Genomic DNA, 23,436 nt, shown 5'->3' on the forward strand with positions numbered 1-23,436 from the left:
AAGGATATGTTTAATATTTCTGCTTTTCTGTATTTGTTTATGAGGTATTTATATCCTAGAATATAGTCAATTTTTATAGGGGAAAAATATGTATGCTCCTTTCTATTCTCATTCAATAATCACCAGAGATCTATCATATCTAACTTTTCTAAGATTCTATTCAGATTTTTAATTTCTTTATTGTTTATTTTTGTTAGATTTATCTAGGTCTAAAGAAGGCACATTGAGGTACCATCTATTATTCTTTTCCTCTCTGTTTCTCCTTATGATTCAATTAACTTTTAAGTACATAGATTGCTATACTATTTGTTTCGTATATGTTAAATATTGATTTTGTTTTGTTATCCATGGGATCTTTAACTATAATATGGTTTCCCTGCTTATCTCTTGTAACCAAGTCTATTTTACTATTTCTTTGCCAGAGAGAATGATTATCATGTCTACTATTTTTAATTCAGCTGAAGCATAAAAAATCTTGCTCCAGCTCTTCCTTATAGCCCTTGTGAATCTTTGTCTGAAGTTTGTTTCTTGTAAATAGCATATTGTTGGATTCTGATTTTTAAAAATTTTTTATTAATTTATTTTGATTTATCAACAATCACTTCCATAAGCTTTTGAGTTTTAAATTTTTCTCCCCCTCCCTCCCCAAGATGGCATGCAATCTGATATAGCCTATACATATACATTCCTATTAAACATATTTTCCCATTAGTGATATTGTAAGTAAGAATTAGAATCAACAGGAAGAACCACAAGAAAGACGAAACAAAACAAAACAGAAGGAAAAAAAATAGAAAATAGTATATGCTTCAATCTGCATTCAAACTCCACAATTCTTTCTTTGGATGTGGATAGCATTTTCCATCATGAGACCTTTAGAGGTGTCTTAAAGGATCCTTGCATTGCTGAGAAGGGTTAAGTCTATCAAAGTTAATCATTTCACAACATGGCTGTTACTGTGTACAACTTTCTTCTGGTTCTGCTCACTTCACTTAGCATCAGTCCATACAAGTCTTTCCAGGTTTTTCTGAAGTCTGCCTGCTCATCATTGCTTATAGCACAATAGTATTCCATTACATTCATATACCACAACCTGTTCAGCCTTTCCCAAATTGATGGGCATCCCCTCAATTTCCAATTCTTTGCCACCACAAAAAGAGCTGCTATAAATATTTTTGTACATATGGGTCCTTTTTCCATTTGCATGATCTCTTTGGGTTATAGCCCTAGAAGTGCTATTCCTGGGTCAAAGGGTATGCACATTTTTGTAGCCCTTTGGGCATAGTTCCAAATTGCTCTCCAGAATGATTGGATCATTTCACAACTCCACCAACAATGCATTAGTGTTCCAATTTTCCCACATCTTCTCCAACATTTATCATTTTCCTGTTTTATCATGTTGGCCAATCTGATAGGTGTGATGTGGTACCTCAGAGTTGTTTTGATGACTTGTTTTTCATGATTTTCTTGCGTCACTCTCATTTCTCTTCCCAGTTTTTCCTCTACTTCTCTTACTTGCTTCTCAAAATCCTTTTTGAGCTCTTCCAAGGCCTGGGACTGATTCATATTTTTCTTGGAGGCTTTGGATGTAGGAGCTTTGACTTGGTTATCTTCTTCTGGTTAATCTTCTTTGTTACCAAAAAAGATGCTGTGGTCTGACACTTCTTGCAAGGTTTGCCCATGATCCCAGCCAATTACTTGAGTTATAAACTCTTTATTACAGTAGAAGTCTGCTTCCAATTTGGAGGATGTACTGTCCCCAGCTTCAGGAATTTATACAGCTGTTTTCAGAGCTACTTCTAGGGACCTGTAAATTTTCAGTTCTTCCAAGGTGGTATGATAAAGGGCAAGGTGTTTCCTCTCCACTGCCACTGTAAGCTCCACCACACCAGAGCTCCTCCTCACTCTAGGACTGCCCCTCAGAACTGTGACCCAGATCCAAGCAAGGGCAAAGCAAGAGATTCCTGCCTCAGCACTGGCAAAGAGATCCCTGCAATCCCCCTCTGATCAGCCACCCGATTGCCCCTCAGTCAATGGGCTGGAAGCTCAGGAGGCAGCCGCCACCCCGGGCTATGCTCTGGAACTGGGGCTGAGACCTAGCTTCTCTCTCACTGCAGAAACAGACTTTTCCTACTGACCTTCTAAGTTGTCTTTGGCCTTTGTGGGTTGAGAAGTCTGGAAACCACCACAGCTGTCTCTGATTCAGTCTGAGGCCTGCTCCAGGTTTGCTGTGGCCTGTGTGCCCATGCCAAACTGTGCTACTCTACCAGCTGGGCACGATATACCTTTCTGATCAACTATCCAGGTTGTCTTGGGCTGGAAATTTGTTTCACTCTGTCTTTTTGTGGGTTCTGCTGCTTTAGAATTTGTTTAGAGCCATTTTTTATAGGTATTTGGAGGGGTTTGGGGCAAAGCTCAAGCAAGTCACTGCTTTCACACAGAGTTGTTTTGATTTGCATTTCTCTAATAATAGTGATTTGGAGCATTTTTTCATATGACTATAGATGGCTTTAATTTCTTCATCTGAGGACTGCCTTTTCATATCCTTTGACCGTTAGCAATTGGGGAATGACTTGTATTCTTATAAGTTTGACTTAATTCTCTATATATTTTAGAAATGAGGCCTTTATCAGAGATACTGGTTGTAAAAATTTTTTCCCCAGTTTTCTGTTTCCCTCCTAATCCTGGTTGCACTGGCTTTGTTTGTGCAAAAACTTTTCAATTTAATGTAATCAAAATTACCTGTTTTGCATTTCATAATGTTCTCTATATCCTGTTTGGTCATAAATTTGTCTGTTCTCTGTAAATCTGACAGATAAACTATTCCTTGCCCTCCCCGTTTGCCTATAGTAAAAGCCTTTATATCTAAATCATGAACCCATTTTGACTTTATTTTGGTATATGGTGTGAGATTTTGGTCTATGCTTAGTTTTTGCCATACTCTTCCAGTTTTCCCAGCAGTTTTTGTCAAATAGTGAGTTCTTATCCCAGAAGCTGGGGTCTTTGGGTTTATCAAATTTTCGATTTCTATAGTCATTGACTACTGAGTCTTGCATACCTAACCTATTCCATTGATCCACCACTCTGTTTCTTAGGCAATACCAAGTAGTTTTGTCCATACTATTTTTCAATGAGTCCACTACTTGGGTAAGGTTTTTCACTTTCTGTTCTAAGCTATTCTCATTTTCTTTTTTCCTCCTAAATTCATCATTTTCTAGTTTTAATTTTTAACCTCTTGTTTTATTTCTTTCAACCACTCTTTTAGTCCTTGCAGCTAAGGCATTTCTCCCATTTCTGAGGTCCTGTTTGTAGTTGTTGAGGGGTTACTCTCATCTTTTGGGTTTATTTTTGAGGCAGCTAGGTGGCACAATGGAGAGAGTGCTGGATTTGGAGTTAGGATAAACCTGAGTTCAAATCTGACCTCAGACACTTGTTAGCTTTCTAACTCTTGGCAAGTCACTTAACCACTGCCTGCCTCAGTTTCCTCAAATGTGAAATGGCGGTAGTGATAGCACCTACCTCCCAGGTAAATGAAGTAAATGAAGCACAATTCATAAAGCTCTTAGTACAGTGCCTGGAATATAGTAGGTGCTTAATAAAATGTTTGTTTCTTTTCTTCCTAGTTTGTGGGCTTTTTCTAACCCCAAATATTTCTTTATTATGTTTGATGTTTTCTTCTGGTTACTTGTCTTTTTAGCCCATGTTCTTGGCTTGGGATTTTGTACTTGGGATATTTTCCCTTTGGTGCTTTTGGATCGATTAAATAGGGCAAGTAGTCTGGATGTTGTGGCTGCTATTTATCTAATGAGGTGGTTGGTATTAGACCTTGACTTTTCCTTCAGCCCCTGTTTTCTCTCTTATGGTGGTCCGCAGCAGGTTCTGGCCTTGGCTGGTCTCTATCTTCTCCCTGCACAATGCCTAATTGAAATTGCTAGGCCAAAGTGCAGTGTTGGAGATAGTGCTCTGTCTTCCTACACAGTCCCATCCCACTACCACTATTGCTGCTGCTGGGGCTGATGTGGCTCTTTCTCTTTCTGTGATTCCTAGTACTCTGAGAAATACATGTCAGGGTTCAGTCGCCTTGCTCAGTGACCTGCTCATTGGTGTGGTCCTGGTTTTATCCTTTCTTCTAACCAAGGCTAGAATCTGGCTCCCATCTCACTCTTCAGTGGCTCTTGCCCCGACTTACTACCTGCCTCCCCACTTTTCCCCATCTTCCGCTTCCAGTTCCAGTGTCCCAGCTTCCCTCACCTCCGGGGCTTTCTGCATTTACCTGAACTTGAACTGGCTTCCCTGGCTTTTCTTCTCTTGCCAGCCTTCATGGCTTGCATTTATGTAGCTGCTTTCATTTTATGTGGTCTAGTGGATAGCATACTGGACTTGGAATGTGGGAGACCAGGATTTGAATTTGGATTTAATACATTTAAAGGCTGTGAGCCTAGGGAAATTACTTGGCCTTTGGAAGCCACAGTTTCCTTTTTTTGTAAAATGGGGATGATACTAGCATCAATCACAAAGGGTCATTCTGCGGATCAGATGAGATGATATGTAGAAGTGCTTTGCAAATCTTTAAGCTCGGTATAAATGTGAGGTAGTATTATTATTCCTTTTTCCCCATCTTATAGTTGATGATGTTCAAATAGAAATGTCCTTGAGACAAGTTATTATCCTACTGTTACTATTTTATGTCTTTTTTTTTTAGGCAGTTAGGGTTAAGTGACTTTCCCAGGGTCACACAGCCAGTAAGTGCCAAGTGTTTGGTCTGAGGCTGGATTTGAACTCAGGTCTTCCTGATTCCTGGGCCGGTGTTCTCTCCACTGCACCACCTAACTGCCCCTATTTTATGTCTTGGATTTGATGTCCTACAATTTTTTTTTGCTGGAATTGAAAGAAGTATGATCTATAGGGTCACCTTCTAGAATCTTACTTAAGTCATCTTAAGGACAATTCCAGTAACAGGCAAGACAACAGGTATGTACTTTATCCCATTCCCTCAGGGTTTTGATTTCTTTCTTAGGTCTCTATATTTTGAGAGCTTTTAATTCCACGCACTTTGGAGGTTATATGTCTTTGATATGACAACATTTATTGCAAATGTTCCTAAATTTTTCTAGGTCAACATTATTTGGGCAATTTGTAGTAATTTGGTCTGTGATGATGATCTTGCTCCAATATAAATCTACCTATTGAACTCTCAGCGATATTTCAGGGCTTTTTTCTTTCTTTCTTTTTTTTTGTAGTATAGGAATCTGTTTTCTGCTACATTATGATGTCTAGTGAGTTTCTGGTATAAAATTATGGCCTCTTGATCATGTCTTTCTAGGTAGTTGATAAGGCATAAATTTTTATATGTGTTCAGTTTCTACCACTTCCTTGCAAAATCTGCAGAGATCAAATCTGGGCTCCTTAAGGATGAACTTTCTGTAATTTCTGGTAGCAATGACTTAATCTTTTATTGTTATAATAAGCTCTTCCACTTCTATAAATAAATCTACATGACTCAACCATTTGAATCTGTTTCTTTGTCGACACATTGTTGGTTGAGTGTATGTGGCTGTTACCCAAAGAGAGTTTTTTGGTTCAATTCTTGGGTATTACCTGTTTCGTAGGCTCTACCTGAAAGCAAATTAATATTAGTTATAATTAATAAGTCAAATGGCATTATACCTATTGTTAGCTTTTACTATTGGGAATTGGTGTCTGTTTGTTCCAGAAATATTTCTGAAAGTTTTAATTCATTTATCATAACATCTATCAGTCTTCTGGTTTTTTTTTTTATTAGTGTACTAGAGAACTAGCCACTGAGTAATCCATATGAGCATTCACAAAGTGCTGCTAATTAAATTCCCAAGTGGAAGATGCTAAGCAGCCTGCTTCTGAGAAAGCTGTGATGATGTGTAACAGAAGTGCCTTGGAGAGATTGTGGAGCAAGCACAGAACTTCTGAAAATGGTTCTGGTCTGCTAGCCACATGATAAAAAAAAGTCATTTTGAATGATTGGAGTTGTAGTAAAAAAAAAGTTCAGATGAGCAAATCTGGTTTCATTTTTCTTTGGCCAACTTTTTTTTTCTTTGGTGGGCAATGGGGTTAAGTGACTTGCCCAGGGTCACACAGCTAGTAAGTGTCAAGTGTCTGAGGCTGGATTTGAACTCAGATCCTCCTGACTCCAGGGCTGGTGTTCTATCCACTGTGCCACCTAGATGCCTCTGGCCAACTTCTTGATAGACGGTACCTTGAAAGAGAAAATGCTGTCTACAGAAGGCCTCAGGACCTTTCCCCAGCCAAGGCTGTAATGCGGCTTTGTAAATATAGTGCTCATGTTTTTGCCTGCCTTGGAATTTGTTCTTCTTTCCTTCCTTCCTTCCTTCCTTAGATTAAAAAAGTAGTGAGTAACCTCGTTGTAAGTTTGAAAAGGTCATGATTGTGAACCATGTGTAGAAGTCGAGGAGACTTAGTCAATGCCAGGTGGCATTGATGCCCTAAGAAATAAGGAATGACCTTCAGGACCCAGCCTAGTGGTAGCTGAGATGTGGACTCATCCAGAAGCAATGCTGAATTTGGACTTGAAGTTAGTGGGACTATTATTATGTAGAAACTACTAAGTCTGTACTAAGTCTGAGCCTGCTCTCCCTAGAGACTGTAACCTTATGCCTCTGAGGAGTTAAGGGGAAATGTTTATACTTCTGTTCTTACTCTGTCTTTGAAATAAATATCCCCTTGTAAAAGCTAATTGATCAGGGCAGCTAGGTGGTGCAGTGGATAGAGCCTCTGGACTGAAGTCAAAAAGACTCATCTTCCTGAGTTCAAATTTGGCTTCACACACTAGGTGCATGATCCTGAGCAAGTCACTTAACCCTGTTTGCCTCAATTTCCTCATCGGTCAAATGAATTGGAGAAGGAAATGGCAAACCATTCCAGTATCTTTGCCAAGAAAACCCCAAAAGAAGTCATGAAAAGGCAGACACAACTGGAATGATTGAAGAACAACAAAAAGCTAATTGATGTTAACTGGTTACTAGAACTGAGGTACTAGACAATGGTGGCTAACAGAAGGTGGGGAACATACCTGGGAAGTTCAAGCTGATAGTATCAGAGAAGAGACACCCAATCCCTCATGGATACCCCTGGAACCCTGATGGAGAGATGTAGCCTACCTTGCTCCAAAAGAGTAAAGACAGAGAGAAAAACCCTCTAAATGTGGGGGTTATTAGGAAAATATAGTATATTATGTATAGTTGTTTTTATGCATTTTAATGTCTTTGTTATGGCCAACAGTTCAGTCATTGCAATTAATGGTAGACAAAAATGACATGAGTCCTGCTTCAGGTATTTATGATGCAAATGAAATTAATCTATTTGGCTTTTTATAGACAACACCAAATTCTGTAATTAGTAGGCAAAATAGATGTTTTGTTTTCTTTTACAAAGTGATTTAACCAAGTAAAATAGGAACTAAATGGCATACATGCAACAACATAAAACATTTTGGGAGATGTGATCTCAATAGAGAGAAAACAACACCAGTCCTGGAATGTACCTAGGAAATCTTGTTCTTCATTGTCTCCTTACTACTTAATTAACTTATGTTTAACAAATCAACCAATGATTTGGTATATATCCCTCCCCTCACTGGATTAATACTACCTACTTCTTTCTTGCTTACCAGAAATGTTGTAAGAACAAATGAAACCTATGTGTGTTAAGGGCTTTGCACTTGTAAAAAGGAACTTAACAAAAACATGCTATTAATATTATCCCCATTTCCTATAACTTTATCTTTTCCTTACTTTGATCCATTTGAGGTACAAAGGATATTAGATTAAGAGCTTGCAGGGAGTTTAAAAGTCATCTAGGGGCAGCTAGGTGGGGCAGTGGATAGAGTACTGGCTTGTAGTCAGGAGGACCTGAGTTCAAATCCAGCCTCATAGACATTCAACACTTATTAGCTGTGTGACCCTGGGCAAGTCGCCAAAAAAAAAAGTCATCTCTTTTTTCTTTCTCTCATTCTGTTTTTTTTTTGTTGTTGTTGGTTTGTTGCTAGATGATGGGGTTAAGTGACTTGCCCAGGGTCACACAGCTAGTAAGTGTCAAAGGCTAGATTTGAACTCAGGTCCTCCTGACTTTAGGACTGATGCTCTATCCACTGTGCCACCCAGCTGCCCCTCTCATTCTGTTTTCCTGGCTATCTCCTTTTCTAAGTGGTCTTTCTAGTACTTGATTATGATTTCTCTCTATTCTCTGGAAGTTTTGTTTGTTTTCATTTTACGGAGAAGGAAACTGAGGTCAAGAGAGATAAAGTAACTTGCTTAAAGTAACTTACACAACTCGTAAATGGCGAATCCAGAATATGAACCTAGAATCTCTGACTCCAAATGCTTTATTTCTAGGCTCTTCTCTCTTTTAACTATAAATAACCTGCCATCTGCCTCATCACATACAAAGGAAGAATTTGCTATCAGCGATCCATTTACATGTTGTATACTTCTATCTAAAGCAAAAGTCTTAAAGCTTTATGAGCCCCATGATCTATCCTAACCCACTGTAATGGACTGGGTATATTTAGCCAAGAACATGAAACACCTCAGGCAGGCATTGGTTGCCCTCTGGAAACCTTACTCTCTGGCAGTGCTCATTGTCATCTGCAACTACAGCCAAAATGAACAAAGAAATTCTGCTTTACAGGCTTGGTGACTTTTATGTGATCAGAACAAAGGAACAAAGGAATATGTAGCCCTCTTCCCTATTTGTCTGCTTCCTCCTTACCTAGTGAGATTGCTGAGAGAAATCATAGACTGGACCAAGAAAACAGTATCAAAATGGCTTATTCATTTCTGCAAATTAGCAGTACATTCCACTTCTGTTCTTTTGTCCCTACAGCCACGTCATTTTAGAGCCATCAAAATCATTGATAAAGAAATTTAAAATTTCTACCACAAACGACATTTTAACTCACTCTGTATTGATTGTGGTTCTCAGACTTAGTGGCATCATGCATTATGCCAGATGAAAATTTTATTTTGTGGTAGAAATATTGAACTCCTTTACTTGTAATATTTCTGGATATATAGTACTTTTCAGGAACTGATCCACAAGTTGGTGAACTAGGTAGCTGCCTTCATTATGTGATTTAAAGAAATTTTCCTGCTCTATTGCCACCAGGAAAAAGACTTAGATTTATCCTAATTATACCCTTTTGTATTGAGGGAGATGAGGGTATTAGAACATCAAGTGGTAGTGGTAATGGAGTGAACCATAATGGCTCCATCTTGTGACTCAATTCTGGATTAGCTCAGTTCCCTTTCTATTCAATTATGAGTGTAGTCCAATTTCTACCTTGTGAGAAAACTCTATTCAGTTGTGAGAATTGTGAGAGGACTTTGCTGCATTGTTTGAACCTGGCCCTGTATGGCTGGGAAGCTGGACCACCTCTACCATGCTTCTTAGAGACCCCTAACTAAGGACTTAAGTTATGCTGACCAGAAACCTGGTCAGATCCAAGATTGATGCAAGGAATTTTCTCACAATTCTACATCTTTTATTGAATACAAACACTTGGGGGGAATGGGACACCTCTTTTTCTGATTTCAGGGAATTGTACTTGTTTACTGTCCTCCTCCCAACTTGGAAAGTCCCTAATCTTTTCTCCAAATAGACATCAGATGACCTAATCTTGTATCCTGGCTAACTGTTCACTTTTCATTAATTGTTTTTAATTCATAAAAGTCTGTCTCTCTCTGCATTCAGGGTCTAGTCCTAAGCTTAGGAGGTCCCAATTTGTTATTCAACTGGTGTGCATTGTTTAATAAATTGATATGCTCAGAAGCTTGAACCTTTATTTTCTCAGTCATTTCATCTTTCACTCACCAGAGTATGCGTACTCGGTTCTGGCTCAGCAACCAGTTTAAAACCTTTGCTTCACCACACAGTAAAGGAGAGAAAACAGTCACAGAATCTATGCACATGCTTTGAAGTAGAAGGCCTTTTATTCTGTCCAGCTGGAAGCAGGTTATCCCAAGCATTCGTGTGGTTTTGGCACCAGGCAGAGCAGACTGCACATTCTTCAGGGACTGGACTTCCCTTGGCCAGTTCCCCATTACACATTATTTTCTGAAGGAAATTGGACTTAGAGGGGGGATCATAATATTTTAAAAATGGGGCTATAGACTTCTGGGGGCAGAGCCAAGATGGTGGAGTAGAAAAAGTACTCAGCTGAGCTCTCTCAGCATTTATCTTCAAATAGCTTTAAAATAATGTCTCAAATTGAATTCTGGAGTAGCAGAGTCAACAAAAGGTCAGAGTGAGACACTCTTTCGGCCTAATACAATATAGGAGATTGGAAAGAGAACTCCAGGACATGGGGAAGGAGGCTGGTCTGGAGCCCACATGGATGAAAGCCCAGTGGTGGGACTAGGTGGTGGTGACAGAAGCAGCAGTAACTTTGGGAGCTCTCAAGCCAGAGATGGTGAGGGCACCTGGCAAATGGCCAGAATGAGTGCTAGCACTCAACACAGGACCAGATGCTGTTTGGCATCTCCACTGCCTATACCCATGTCATGGTCATAATTCAAGGGCAGAGAGGAGCACTTTTGGTAAAGAGGGGAGTGGGAACCCTGAGGGAAAGTATTACTTCCAATCCCAAGGGATCAGGGACATTGAGGAACAGCATTGTTTCCAGTGCCAAGGAAGCAGGAGCCCTTCCTGGATAAGGACCACAGAGAGCAGAGTAGGAGAATAGTGAATACATTTCTTCCCAGACCACACTACAGTGGAGGCACCAAAAACGTCCACTCCCCCTTCCCACCTCCCCCCCAAAAAATAGTTCTGAAAATGGCTGTGCAAAAAATCCCGAAGCTTGAGACAGTGCCCCTCCACCCTTCCCCCCATACCATGAACAGAGCCCAACCTTAACATAAAGTTCCAAATCAAGAAATAGGGTGGAAAAATGAGCAAACAACGAAAAAAGAACCTGACCATAAAAAAGATCAAGACACAAACTTAGAAGAAGATAGTCAAAATAGCTATAAGTAAAGCCTCAAAGAAAAAAAATGTGAATTGGACACAAGCCCAACAAGAATTCCTGAAAGAGTGAGAAATTATTTTCAAAGTAAAATAAGAATGGGAAATGAAAAATTAGGTAAAGAAATACAAGCAAAGGAAGAAAATTATGAAAAGATAATGAATAGCTTGGTAAAAGAGGGACCCAAAAATAATGAAGAAAATAACACTTTAAAAAACAATTGGGGGCAGCTAGGTGGCTCAGTGAATAGAGCACTGTCCCTGAAGTCAGGAGGACCTGAGTTCAAATCTAGCCTCAGATCAAACACTTGATACTTACTAGCTGTGTGACCCTGGGCGAGTCACTTAACTCCAGTTGCCTAAAAACCCCCCAAAAACATAAACCCCCAAAAATCGAATTGGCCAAATTGAAAAAGAAGTAAAAGGGCTCAATGTAAAAAAATAATTCCTTAAAAATTAGATTGAACAAGTGGAAGATAATGACACTGTGAGACATCAAGAAACAATAAAACAATAAATCAAAAGAATGAAAAATAGAAGATGTGAAATATCTCATCAGAAAAACAACTGACCTGGAAAATGGACAGAGGAGAGATGATTTAAGAATTATTGGATTAGCTGAAAGCCATGATCAAAGAAAAGGCTTAGACATATTTCAAGAAATTATCAGTAAAGCTGTCCCAATATCTTAGGTCCAGAAGATAAAGTAGAAATTGAAAGAATTTACCAGTCACTCCAGAAAGAGACCCCAAAATGAAAACTCTCAGGAATATCATGCCCCAATTCCAGAGCTCCCAGGTCAAAGGGAAAATACTTTAAATAGCCAGAAAGAAACCATTCAAATGCTGTGGAGCCACAGTCAGGATCACAAAAGATTTAGCAGCTACCACATTAAAGGATCAGAGGGCTTGGAATATGATATTCAACAAGGCAAAAACACTGGAATTACAAACAAGAATAACCTACCCAGAAAGGGAAAAAAATGTGTAATGAAATAGAGGACTTTCAAGCCTTCCTTATGAAAAGACCAGGATTTAATAGAAAATTTGACTTTCAAATACAAGACTCAAGAGAAGCATAAAATGATAAACATGAAAGAAATAAGAAAAGAATTGATAAGATTAAACTGTTTACCTTTCTGTATGAGAAGATGACACATGTGTCTTCTAAGGTCTTTATCATTATTAGGGCAATTTAAAGGATTCTACATAGAAAGGAGGTGCAGGTGTGAGTTGATTTTATATTGGGATGATAAAAAAAATGGATAGGTAAGAAAGACGGATGCTGTGGAAGAAAGGGAAGAGAGAAGAAGAATGGGGAAAATTATTTCACATAAAAGAGGCATACAAGGAGAAGCTTTTAGACTTACATCTAAATTGGTTCAAAAAGGGAAAATATACACACATACTCAACTGGTAATAGAAATCGATCTTACCCAACAGAGATGTAGGAAGGGAAGGGGACAAGAGAGTGTGTGTGTGTGTGTGTGTGTGTGTGTGTGTGTGTGTGTGTGTTTAGGATAAAAGGGAGGTCAGATAAAAGAATGTAGTGATCAGAAGCAAAACAAACTTTAGAGGTGAGACAGGATAAAAAGATAGAGAAAAAGGATAAACAGAAGAAAATAGATTGGATGAAAATTCATAGTAATCATAACTGTGAATATGAATGGGATGAACTTACCCATAAAATGGAAGCAAATAGTAGAATGGATTAGAAACCAGAATCCAACAATGTGTTGGTTACAGGAAATATACCTGGAACAGAAAGACATACACAGAGTTAAAATGAGGAGTTGAAGCAGAATCTATTATGCTTCAGCTGAAGTAAAAAAAAAAAAAGAGGCAGGAATAGCAATCATGATCTCAAACAAAACAAAAGCAAAAATAGACCTATAATCAGAAAAGCTACATCTTGCTAAAAATCACCATAGACAATGAAGTAATATTAATATTAAATACATATTCACCAAATGGCATAGCATCCAAATTCTTAAAAGAAAAGTTAAATTAGAGGCAGCTAGGTGGCACAGTGGATAGAGCACTGGCCCTGGAGTCAGGAGGACCTGAGTTAAAATCCAGCCTCAGACATTTGACACTTAGTAGCTGTGTGACCATGAGCAAGTCATTTAACCCCAATTGCCTTGCACAAAAAAAATTGACCATGTGTTAGGGTGTAAAAATCTCACAACCAAATGCAGGAAATCAGAAATATTAAATACACTCTTTCCAGACCATAAAGCAATAAAAATCACATTTAATAAAGGGCTATAGAAGCATAGATTAAAAGTCCAATTAGAAACTAAATAATCTAATCTTAAAAATGAGTGGGTCAAAGAACAAATCATAGAAACAATCAATAATTTCATTAAAAAGAATGACAACAATGAGACAACATTCCAAAATTTGTGGGTTGTAGCTAAAGCAATACTTAGGGGAATTTTTATATCTCTAAATGTGTACATAAATAAAAGAGATAAAGAGCAGATCAATGAATGTAACTAAAAAAAAAACTAGAAAAAGAACAAATTAAAAATCCTCAATTAAACACCAAAATGGAAATCCTGAAAATCAAAGGAGAAATTAATAAAATTGAAAGTTAAAAAAAAAACATAGACTAATAAATAAAACTAGGAGCTGGCTTTATTTAAAAAAATAGATAAACCATTGGTTAATTCTATTTATTTCTTTTTCTTTTTTTCTTTTATTAATTTATTTTGATTTATCAACAATCACTTCCATATGGTTAATTTGATTTAAAAAAAAAAAAGAAAACCACATAGTAACAGCCACACTGTGCGATGACTGACTTTGATAGACTTGGCTCTTCTCAGGAATGCAAGAATCTAAGACAACTCTAAAAGAGGCATGATGGAAAATGCTATACACATCCAGAGAAAGAACTATGGAGTCAGAATGCAGATGGAAGCATACTATTTGCTCTCCTTTTCCTTTGTTATTTTGTTTTATTGCTTTATTCTCATGATTCCTCCCATTAGTTCTAATTGTTCCTTACATCATGACTAATGGGAAAATATGCTTAATATGAATGCATAAGTCACACCTATATCAGATTGCATGCTGTCTTGGGGGGGAGGAGAGTTGAGGAAGGGGGAGAAAACTTAAAGCTCAAAATCTTACAGAAGTGAATGTAGAAAATTAAAAATAAATTAATTAATTATGAAAAAAATAAAGTGCCAGGGATGCAAAACAAAACAAGAAAACCAAATTACTAGTATCAAAAGTGAAAAGGGTGAATGTGCTACCAAGGAAGATGAAATGAAAGCAGTTATTTTGCCCAATTATATACTGGCAAAACTGACAATCTAAGTGAAATGGATGAATATTTACAAAAATATAAACTGCCCAGATTAACAGAAGAGGAAATAAAATACTTAAGTAACACTATCTTTAAAAAGAAATCAAACAAGCCATAAATGAGCTCCCTAAGAAAAAATCTCCAGGACCAGATAGATTTACAAGTGAATTTTGCTGAACATTAAAGGAATAATTAATACCAATACTATATAAACTATTTGAAAAAATAAGTAGAGTCCTACCAAATTCCTTTTATGACACAAATGTGGTTTAGATACCTAAACCAGGAAGAGCAAAAACAGAGAAATACAGACTAATTTTCTTAATGAATATTAATGCAAAAATTGTAAATAAAATACTAACAAGGGGATTACAGCAATATATCTCAAGGATCATACACCATGATCAGGTGGGATTTATACCAGGAATGCAGGACTGGTTCAATATTAGGAAAATTGCCAGCATAATTGACCACATCAATAACAAAACCAACAAAAATCATATGATTATATCAATAGATGCAGGAAAAACTTTTGACAAAATTCAATACCCGTTCCTATTAAAAAAAAAAAACCAAACCACTAGAAAGCATAGGAATCAATGGAACCTTTCTTAAAATAAGTAGTATCTATCTAAAACCAAGAGCAAGCATTATTCATCTTTTTTAAGATTCATTAATTTATTTTTAGTTTTCAACATTCACTTACACAAGATTTTGAGTTCCAAATTTTCTCCCCAATTTATCCTTCCCCCAACCCCAAGACAGTGTGAATTCTGAATACCCCTTCCCTTAATCTGCCCTCCCTTCTATCTCCCCCTCTCTTCTTATCTCCTTCCTCTTCTATTTTCCTGTAAGGCAGGATAGCTTTCCATACCCCATTGTCTGTATATCTTATTTCCCAGTTGCATGTGAAAGCAAATTTTAACATTTGTTTTTGAAACTTTGGGTTCCAAATTTTCTCACTTCCTCCCTTCCCACCCACCCTCACTGAGAAGGCAAGCAACTCTATGCAGGTTATACATGTATAGTCATGCAAAACACTTCCATAGTAGTTATGTTGTGGAAAACTATATTTCCCTTCATTCTATCCCACCTCCCATTTATTCTATTCTCTCTTTTGATTCTGTCTCTCCTTAGAAGTTTTTGCTTCTGATTACCCCCTCCCCCAACCTACCTTCCCCTCTATCGTGCCCTCCCCCAGCTCTCTTATTCCCTTCCCCCCTATTTTCCTGTAGGATAAGATAACTTTCCATACCCAATTGAGTGTATGTGTTATTCCCTCCTTAAGCCAAATCCAGTGAGAATAAGATTCACTCATTCCACTTCCCCTCCACTGTAAAAGCCTTTTATTATCTGTTTTATGTGAGATAATTTGCCCCATTCTACCTGTCCCTTTCTCCTTCTCCCCGTATAATCCTCTCTTACCCCTTGATTTTATTCTCCAGATATCACCCATTCATCTTCAACTCACCCTGTGCCCTCTATCAATCTATCTATACATATATTTTTTTTCCCCTCCAACTATCCTAGTACGACAAAGGTCTTATGAGTTATGAATATCATCTTTCCATGTAGGAATGTAAACAATTCAACCTTAATAAATACCTTGTGATTTCTCTTTCCTGTTTACCTCTTCATGCTTCTCTCGAGTCTTGTATTTGGTCAAATTTTCTATTCAGCTCTGGTCTTTTCATCAAGAATGCTTGAAAGTTCTCTATTTCACTGAATGTCTTTTTTTCCTCCTGAAGGATTATACTCAGTTTTGCTGGGTAGGTGATTCTTGGCTGTAATCCTATCTCCTTTGCCATCTGGAATATCATATTCCAAGACCTGCAATCCCTTAATGTAGAAGCTGCTAAATCCTGTGTTATCCTGATTGTGTTTCCACAAAACTTGAATTGTTTCTTTCTGGCTGCTTGCAATATTTTCTCCTTGACCTGGGAACTCTGGAATTTGGCTGCAGTATTCCTAGGAGTTTTCCCTTGGGGATCTCTTCAGGAAGTGATTGGTGTTTTCTTTCCATTTCTATTTTACCCTCTGGTTCTAGAATACCAGGACAGTTTTCCTTGATAATTTCTTGAAAGATGATGTCTAGGCTCTTTTTTTGATCATGGCTTTCAGATAGTCCAGTAATTTTAAAATTTTCTCTCCTGGATCTATTTTCCATGTCAGTTGTTTTTCCAATGAGATATTTCACATTGTCTTCTGTTTTTTCATTCTTTTGGTTTTGTTTTACAATGTCTTGATTTCTCTTAAAGTCACCAGTTTCCAATTGCTCTATTCTAATTTTTAAGGAAGTATTTTCTTTTCTTTTCTTTTCTTTTTTGGTGAGGAAGTATTGTTTTCAGTGAGCTTTTGGACTTCCTTTTCCATTTGGCCAATTTTGCTTTTTAGGGCATTCTTCTCCTCATTGGCTTTTTGGACCTCTTTTACTATTTGGGTTAGGCTATTTTTTAAGGTGTTATTTTCTTCAGTATTTTTTTGGGTCTCCTTTATTAAGCTGTTGACTTGTTTTTCATGATTTTCTTGCATCACTCTCATTTCTCTTCCCAGTTTTTCCTCTGCTTCTTTTACTTGCTTCTCAAAATCCTTTTTGACATCTTCCATGGCCTGGAATTGATTCATCTTTTTCTTGGAGGCTTTGGATGTAGGAGCTTTGACTTTATTGTCTTCTTCTGGTTGTATGTTTTGATCTTTGTCACCAAAGGAATATCCTATGGTCTGACTTTTTTGGGGCAGTTTGGTCATGATCCCAGCAAATTGCTTGAGTTTTAAACTTTCTGTTAAGTTGGGGTCTGCTTCTAGTGTGGAGAATGTACTGTCCCAAGCTTTAGGGGTTTTGTGCAGCTGTTTTCAGGGGTACTTCTAGGGACCTGTAAGTTTTCAGTTCTTCCAAGGTGGTATGATCAAGGGTGAGGTGCTTACTCCTTTCCTGGCCTGTACTGTGGTCTGTGAGTGACAAGCACTCTTTTCTGCCTTGGAACTGTGAGGAGGATTCTCTCTCCACTGCCACTACAAGCTCTGCCACTCCAGTATTCCTCCTCGCCCCAGGACTGCCACACAGAACTGTGATCCAGATCTAAGCACAGGCAAAGGAAGAGAATCCTGCCTCAGCACTGGCAAAGAGATCCCTGCAATCCCTCTGTGATCAGCCACTCGATTCCCCCTCAGTCTGTGGAACAGAAGCTCAGGAAGCAGCCACTGCCCCAGGGCTGTACCAGGACTGGGGTTGGGACCAAGCTGCACTCTCACCATGGTCACAGACCTTTCCTACTGACCTTCTAAGTTGTCTTTGGTGTTTGTGGGTGGAGAAGTCTGGAAACTGCTACAGCTGCCCATGATTCAATCCTTTGAGGGCTGCTCCAGGTTCGCTGAGGTCTGTTTTGCCTATGTGCCCACACTGAACTGCGTTTCTCTCCCAGCCTGGTGCGATAGACCTTTCCAATCAACCATCCAGGTTGTCTTGGGCTGGAAATTTGTTTCACTCTGTCCTTTTGTGAGTTCTGCTGCTCTAGAATTTGTTTAGAGCCATTTTTTACAGGTATTTGGTGGGGTTTGGGGAGAGCTCAAGCAAATCACTGCTTTTACTCTTCCATCTTGGCTCAGCAAGCATTATTTATAATGGGAATAAACTGGAAGCCTTTTAGTAAGATCAGGAGTGAAGCAAGGATGTCCATTATCATCACTATTTTTTGGTTATTATACTAGAAATGCTAGCTATAGTAATAAGACAAATAAAAGAAGTTGAAAGAGTAAAAATAATCAATGAGGAAACAAAACTATCACTCCACAGATGATATGATGGTATACTTAGAGAACCCTAGAGAATCAACTAAAAACTAGTTGAAAGAATTAGCAACTCAGCAAAGTTGCAGTATACAACATATGACATATCTCAAACATATAAAGAACCAAGCCAAAGTTATAAAAATAAGAGCCATTCCCCAGTTAATAAATGGTTAAAGGATATGAAGAGGTAGTTTTCAGAAGAAGACATCAAAGTTATCAATAGTCACATAAAAATGCTCTAATCACTACTAATTAGAGAAATACAAATCAAAACAACTCTGAGATATCACCTCACGTTTATCAGATCGGCTACCATGGCAGAAAAGGAAAATGACAAATGCTGGAGGGGATATGGAAAAATTTGGGCACCAATGGACTATTGATAGAGCTGTGAACTAGTCCAATTATTTTGGAGAACACTTTGGAACTATGACCAAAGGGCTATAAAACTGTGCATATCCTTTGACCCAGCAATACACTGCTAGGTTTATATCTCAAAGAGATCAAATATGAGGGAAAAGGACCTCTACATACAAAAAAATTTATGGCAGCTTTTTTTGTGTGTGTGTGTGGTGGAAAAGAATTGGAAATCGAGGAGATACCCATCAAATGGGGAATGGTTGAACAAGTTGTGGTCTATGATTGTGATAGAATACTATTGTGCTATAAGAAATGATGAGCAGATTGATTTCAGAAAAACCTGGGAAGTCTTATATGAACTGATGAAAAGTGAAGTGAACAGAACCAGGATAACATTGAGCACAGTAACAGCAATATTGTAAGGATGATCAACTGTGAAAGACTTAACTACTCTGTTCAAGACAATGATCCAAGATAATTCCATGGGATCTGTGATGAAAAATGCTGTCCGTCTGCAGAGAGAGAACTGATGAACTCTGAATGCAGATTGAAGCTTACTTTCAAAAACTTTCCTTATTTTTATTGTTTTATTTTGCTTGTGTTCTCTTTTGCCACATGGCTAATAGGGAATTATGTTTTACATGACTTCATATGTATAATGGATATCAAATTGCTTGTCTTCTCAAGGAGGGAAAAGGGGAAGGAGGGAGGGAGAGAATTTGGAACTCACAATTTAAAAAAATGATCGTTAAATTTTTTTACACGCAATTGGGAAATATTTAATGAAATAAAGGAAAATATTTTTAAATGGAGCTATAATAATCAATAATAATTTCTGGTATTTACATAATGTTTTAGTATTTATGAAATGGCTTACCTATGCTGTCTCATTTGATCTCAATTATGCAAAAGAACTAAAAATAGGAGCTCCTCTTCCTATGCCTCAGTGGAGTCATACTTTCTCTGTTCTCTTCAAGTCGTTTACCAATTCAATAACAACATAAACAAAGTTATTAGATCTAAGGTAATATTAATTCTCTCTCTTAAGCCCTTATCAAAACCCTCATTATTTAGACTTTGTATGCTGCTTAGGAGGAGAATGTGCATTAGTGAACTTGCAGCTTCACTCATCAAAGCAAAAACATGTTGGACTGGATTCTCTCAGTCTGAAGGTCAGTCTTGAGAAACTGCTTACTGATATCCTACCAATAGAGAAGAACCAGAGCTGAATGACAATCCTTGGACATCCAGCCTGTTTCCTCACTGTGGAATGAAATTCTTACTTAAGTATAAACCTGCTTCAGAGTGAATTTTGTTGAGCTGAAAGCCATTATAGATATCTTGTTTCTATATTAATATAGAACATTCTCTTTTCTTCAGACACAGTTTGCTGCCCTCCACATGTCCACCATTCATGGACCCTCCACAGTTGTTCCAGTTTCTGGCCACCCCAGAAGGCATTCTCATGAAGAACATGAATTTGGAGGCGATCGTCACATGAGGGCAGGCAAAATGTGCTCCCAGAGCAGTTCATTGCAGGGGCAAATGAAACCCAAAGGTAGATCACATTCCATCCAGGAATTTTCAGAATACTTTGAGCAGCAGCTCTGCATTAGAACCAAAAGACCAGTCTCTTTGGTAAGTTAACAGGCATTATTTGATATCTGGAAACGCTTAAAAATATGGGTTCCTATGGAATCACCTTGTTCACTGAAAACTAGATCTAAGATCCACTTACTCTCTAGTTTACTGTTACTTAGTAGTAGGATTACGAATGAATGAATGAGAAAGTATACATATGTTCAAAGCACTGTACAATTTTATATTGAATATTTATAGGTAGTGATGACCTTAATGATCCCAAGTTTTAAGGATGGGAATTTTAGAATACCTCGAAAGACCAAACTGTGTCAACTAATGCCAGGAATTTTTTTAAAAATACACATAAGGCAAAAAAAATATAGATAGGATGAAAATTTTCATTTCAAATTTTACATCATGTAAAATTTTATATCACATGCCTAGTCCTTTTACTGTTAAATGACTCCTTTGAAAATAATGATTGCTGGGAACTTTAAACATCAGTGTTTTGGGCATGTTTGCCCATTATCATCACACCTAGTAAGCCTTCCCTCTGCCCTGCACTAAGAACCTACTAGGTACCCCTCTACAATAATTGGTTTGCTCATTTCTACTTTTCACAACATGAGGTGAGAAGAAAATTTTCACTTTGCCCCCTCTAGTGGTCCTGCTAGATCTTGGCTGTTAACACTTTTCTCTGCATTTCTAAAAGGTATAGCAAAAATTGATGCAGAAAGCACCTAGGGACCATTGATTGGAGACTATTTAAGGAGCAGCAGCTGTTCTGAGGGGTTCTTACACTCCTTGAAGGAGATTAAAAACGTATAGAAGAGAGGAGTTATGTGAGATAAGGCATTTCCTTTGTGGATTTGTATGAATATAAATTAACAATAATGTCAACAACAATAAACTATTAATATAATGATTACGTTAATTAATAATAGAAATAAATAATAACCCCAATGGATTTATGATGTCATGTTAGCATTCTCTTCAATGATGTAGATTGTAATTGTTTATTCTTCTTGTTCTGTGCAGATCTCATTCATCTCCTCCCAGAAATTCACCATAGGAAGGTCCACCCAATGTGCTGAGGGCCTTCCCCAATTTTTCTTTATACTACATAAGTATCAATGGAGCACATCTCTTTTTCTGGTCTTTACAAGTTTTTTACAGGTAAAGACTTTTACAAGTCTTCACAAGACCAACTCATTTTTTTTACATTATTTTTTTCCCTCAAGAGCTTGACAAACATCGATGAACTTAGATATTATCTTATACAATGAGGAGTAGAAAAGAGGATTATATTTAAAGAATTTTGCACATTTTAAGGAGCTTTCTTTTTTTTTTTGGCAATTGGGGTTAAGTGACTTGCCCAGGGTCACACAGCTAGTAAGTGTCAAGTATTTGGTCTGAGACTGGATTTGAACTCAGGTCTTCCTGACTTCAGGGCTGGTGCTCTATCCACTGCGCCACCTAGCTGCCCCTAAGGAGCTTTTTTAATATCACATATTATCTAGCAATGTGACATAGAACTTGAGACTGTGTAAGATAGAGCGCTGTTGACTTGGTTGGGGGATCACTGCTTTGCCCCAGAGTACTGATATCCAGAGGTCTGCATTTCCTCATCAGAGAGGGGCATGTTTCCTCTCAGCAGCAACCTTGGTCTCCTCCACCTGGTCTCATAGTCTCCAACCAAGCTATACTTCCACATGAGTAGATTGTCTCTGTGGAATATAATCCCATTGTTCTGCTACTAGGGTACACCTTTCCTAGGTCCATCTTTCCTCCTCCTATGATCATAATAGATAGCATTTATATATTGATTTAAGGTTTGCAAAGCACTTTAAAAACGTTATCTCATTTCTTCCTCTCAACGACCCTGGGAGGTAGGAACAATTATGATCACTATTTTACAGCTGGAGAAGCTGAGGCATGTAGGAGTTAAATGACTTGCCCAGGGTCACACAGTTAGTAGTTCTCTGAGGCTAGATTTAAACTTTAGGACCAGTAGTTTCTCCACTGCATTACCTAGCTGCCTCTACAATCTCTTGGGACCAGGCTACCCCTTCTCATGATGTGACTACATTGTCATCAGACTGTCCTTTGCACCTCACCTTCCTTAACCCATCTGAATTTGTCCTAGTTGCCAGTTTTGGTCAGAAAAGTAGGGTGAATTAGGTCAGATGTGCACTGGACTGACACATAACAAGCCCCTTTCCATTGATTTAAGATGATATTTACTCCTTATTTTTTCACATGTGCATAAAGTGACTGACCTACACTTTTATAACAACCTTAGTTTTAGGGTGATCTATTATGAAAATGTCCACATTTGGAGCCTGATACATAAAGGCTGCTTTGTTTAGAAATAGAAAACTACCATGACCAATGCTTTTACCACGCCTGGTTGCAATGCTAGGAGAAATACCAAGCATTGTCAGCTGTTGTGACTTTATAGCTGTCTGATCCTTCTCTTTCAGGAACCTGAGGACAGAAAGGAGAGAAAAGATAGAGAGAGCCTGAGAAGCAGGACAAGAGCCCATCAGGAAGCAGGGGAAAGGAGGAGATCAAAGGAAAAGGAACAGGAAGAAGCCAACATAGCGGCCCTGACCAAAAAGATCTAAGAGTAGTTCCTTGTTTTCACATGACAACTGTATGTAAAGTAGGTGGACCTTGTTTGATGAATATTTTGAATGAGACTGGAGAGTAGTATCTGCAAAAAAGGTCATTACAGGGTATTCAGTGTTGGAGTCTGGGATAAAAACAAAACAAACAAAAACACTAGATGATTTTGTCCACTTTGGCATTCAGCATGTTTTCCCTCTTCCCTTTGATATATTAGTAATTTCCTTTGTTTCCCTTTCAGGAGAAGGAAGAGTACCAATGTAATTTTAATAGAGTAAATTAATTCTTGAAAATAGAAATAAAGATATTTGAAGAACCACCAACACCATCTCCATCCCATTCCCCACTCTCACTTCCTCTAATCAATCCTAAATAAAAACCATTTGTATGATTTTAAAGCTACATGCTAATTGCCTCATTTTTGCTTTAAGGATTAAATCCTGATATTTGTGGGACTGTGACTGGGTGAGATATGAATGTGTAAATGAACCTAGGATTGTAAATTTTAATTGTATTACAGGAAGTGAGTCTATGGGCCAAAAAGGACACAGCTGAAGGTATTCAGTGACATGGGAATGGGGTTGGGGAGTGTTCCAACTGCTTGCATCTTGAAGTAGGGAAGAGGGGAATGGTATTGAGTTTTCCTAAACTGAAAAGAAAGAGTCAGCTGGTCTTTAGAGAAGCCTGCTTAGTCACTCAAGTGTCCCTTTTATGGGCAGGGCAAAGGTTTGGACCCGATTAACAACA

General features: G+C 38.0%; 1 protein-coding gene across 1 annotated transcript in view; it reads left to right on the forward strand.

Moving 5' to 3' along the window:
- LNP1 (leukemia NUP98 fusion partner 1) overlaps positions 1–23,087 on the forward strand; it is a 58,717-nt gene extending 35,630 nt beyond the window's left edge. Inside the window, exons 2-4 of the mRNA XM_078146135.1 lie at positions 19,861–20,118; positions 21,100–21,237; positions 22,545–23,087. Of these exons, the coding sequence (XP_078002261.1) occupies positions 19,861–20,118; positions 21,100–21,237; positions 22,545–22,688 (540 nt within the window). The 3' untranslated portion in view covers positions 22,689–23,087. The remainder of the gene's footprint in view (positions 1–19,860; positions 20,119–21,099; positions 21,238–22,544) is intronic.
- The last annotated feature ends 349 nt before the right edge of the window (positions 23,088–23,436 follow it).

This window comes from Phascolarctos cinereus, unplaced genomic scaffold, assembly GCF_003287225.1.
Source record: "Phascolarctos cinereus isolate Bilbo 61053 unplaced genomic scaffold, phaCin_HiC Scaffold_726;HRSCAF=1367, whole genome shotgun sequence".
NCBI lineage: Eukaryota > Metazoa > Chordata > Mammalia > Diprotodontia > Phascolarctidae > Phascolarctos > Phascolarctos cinereus.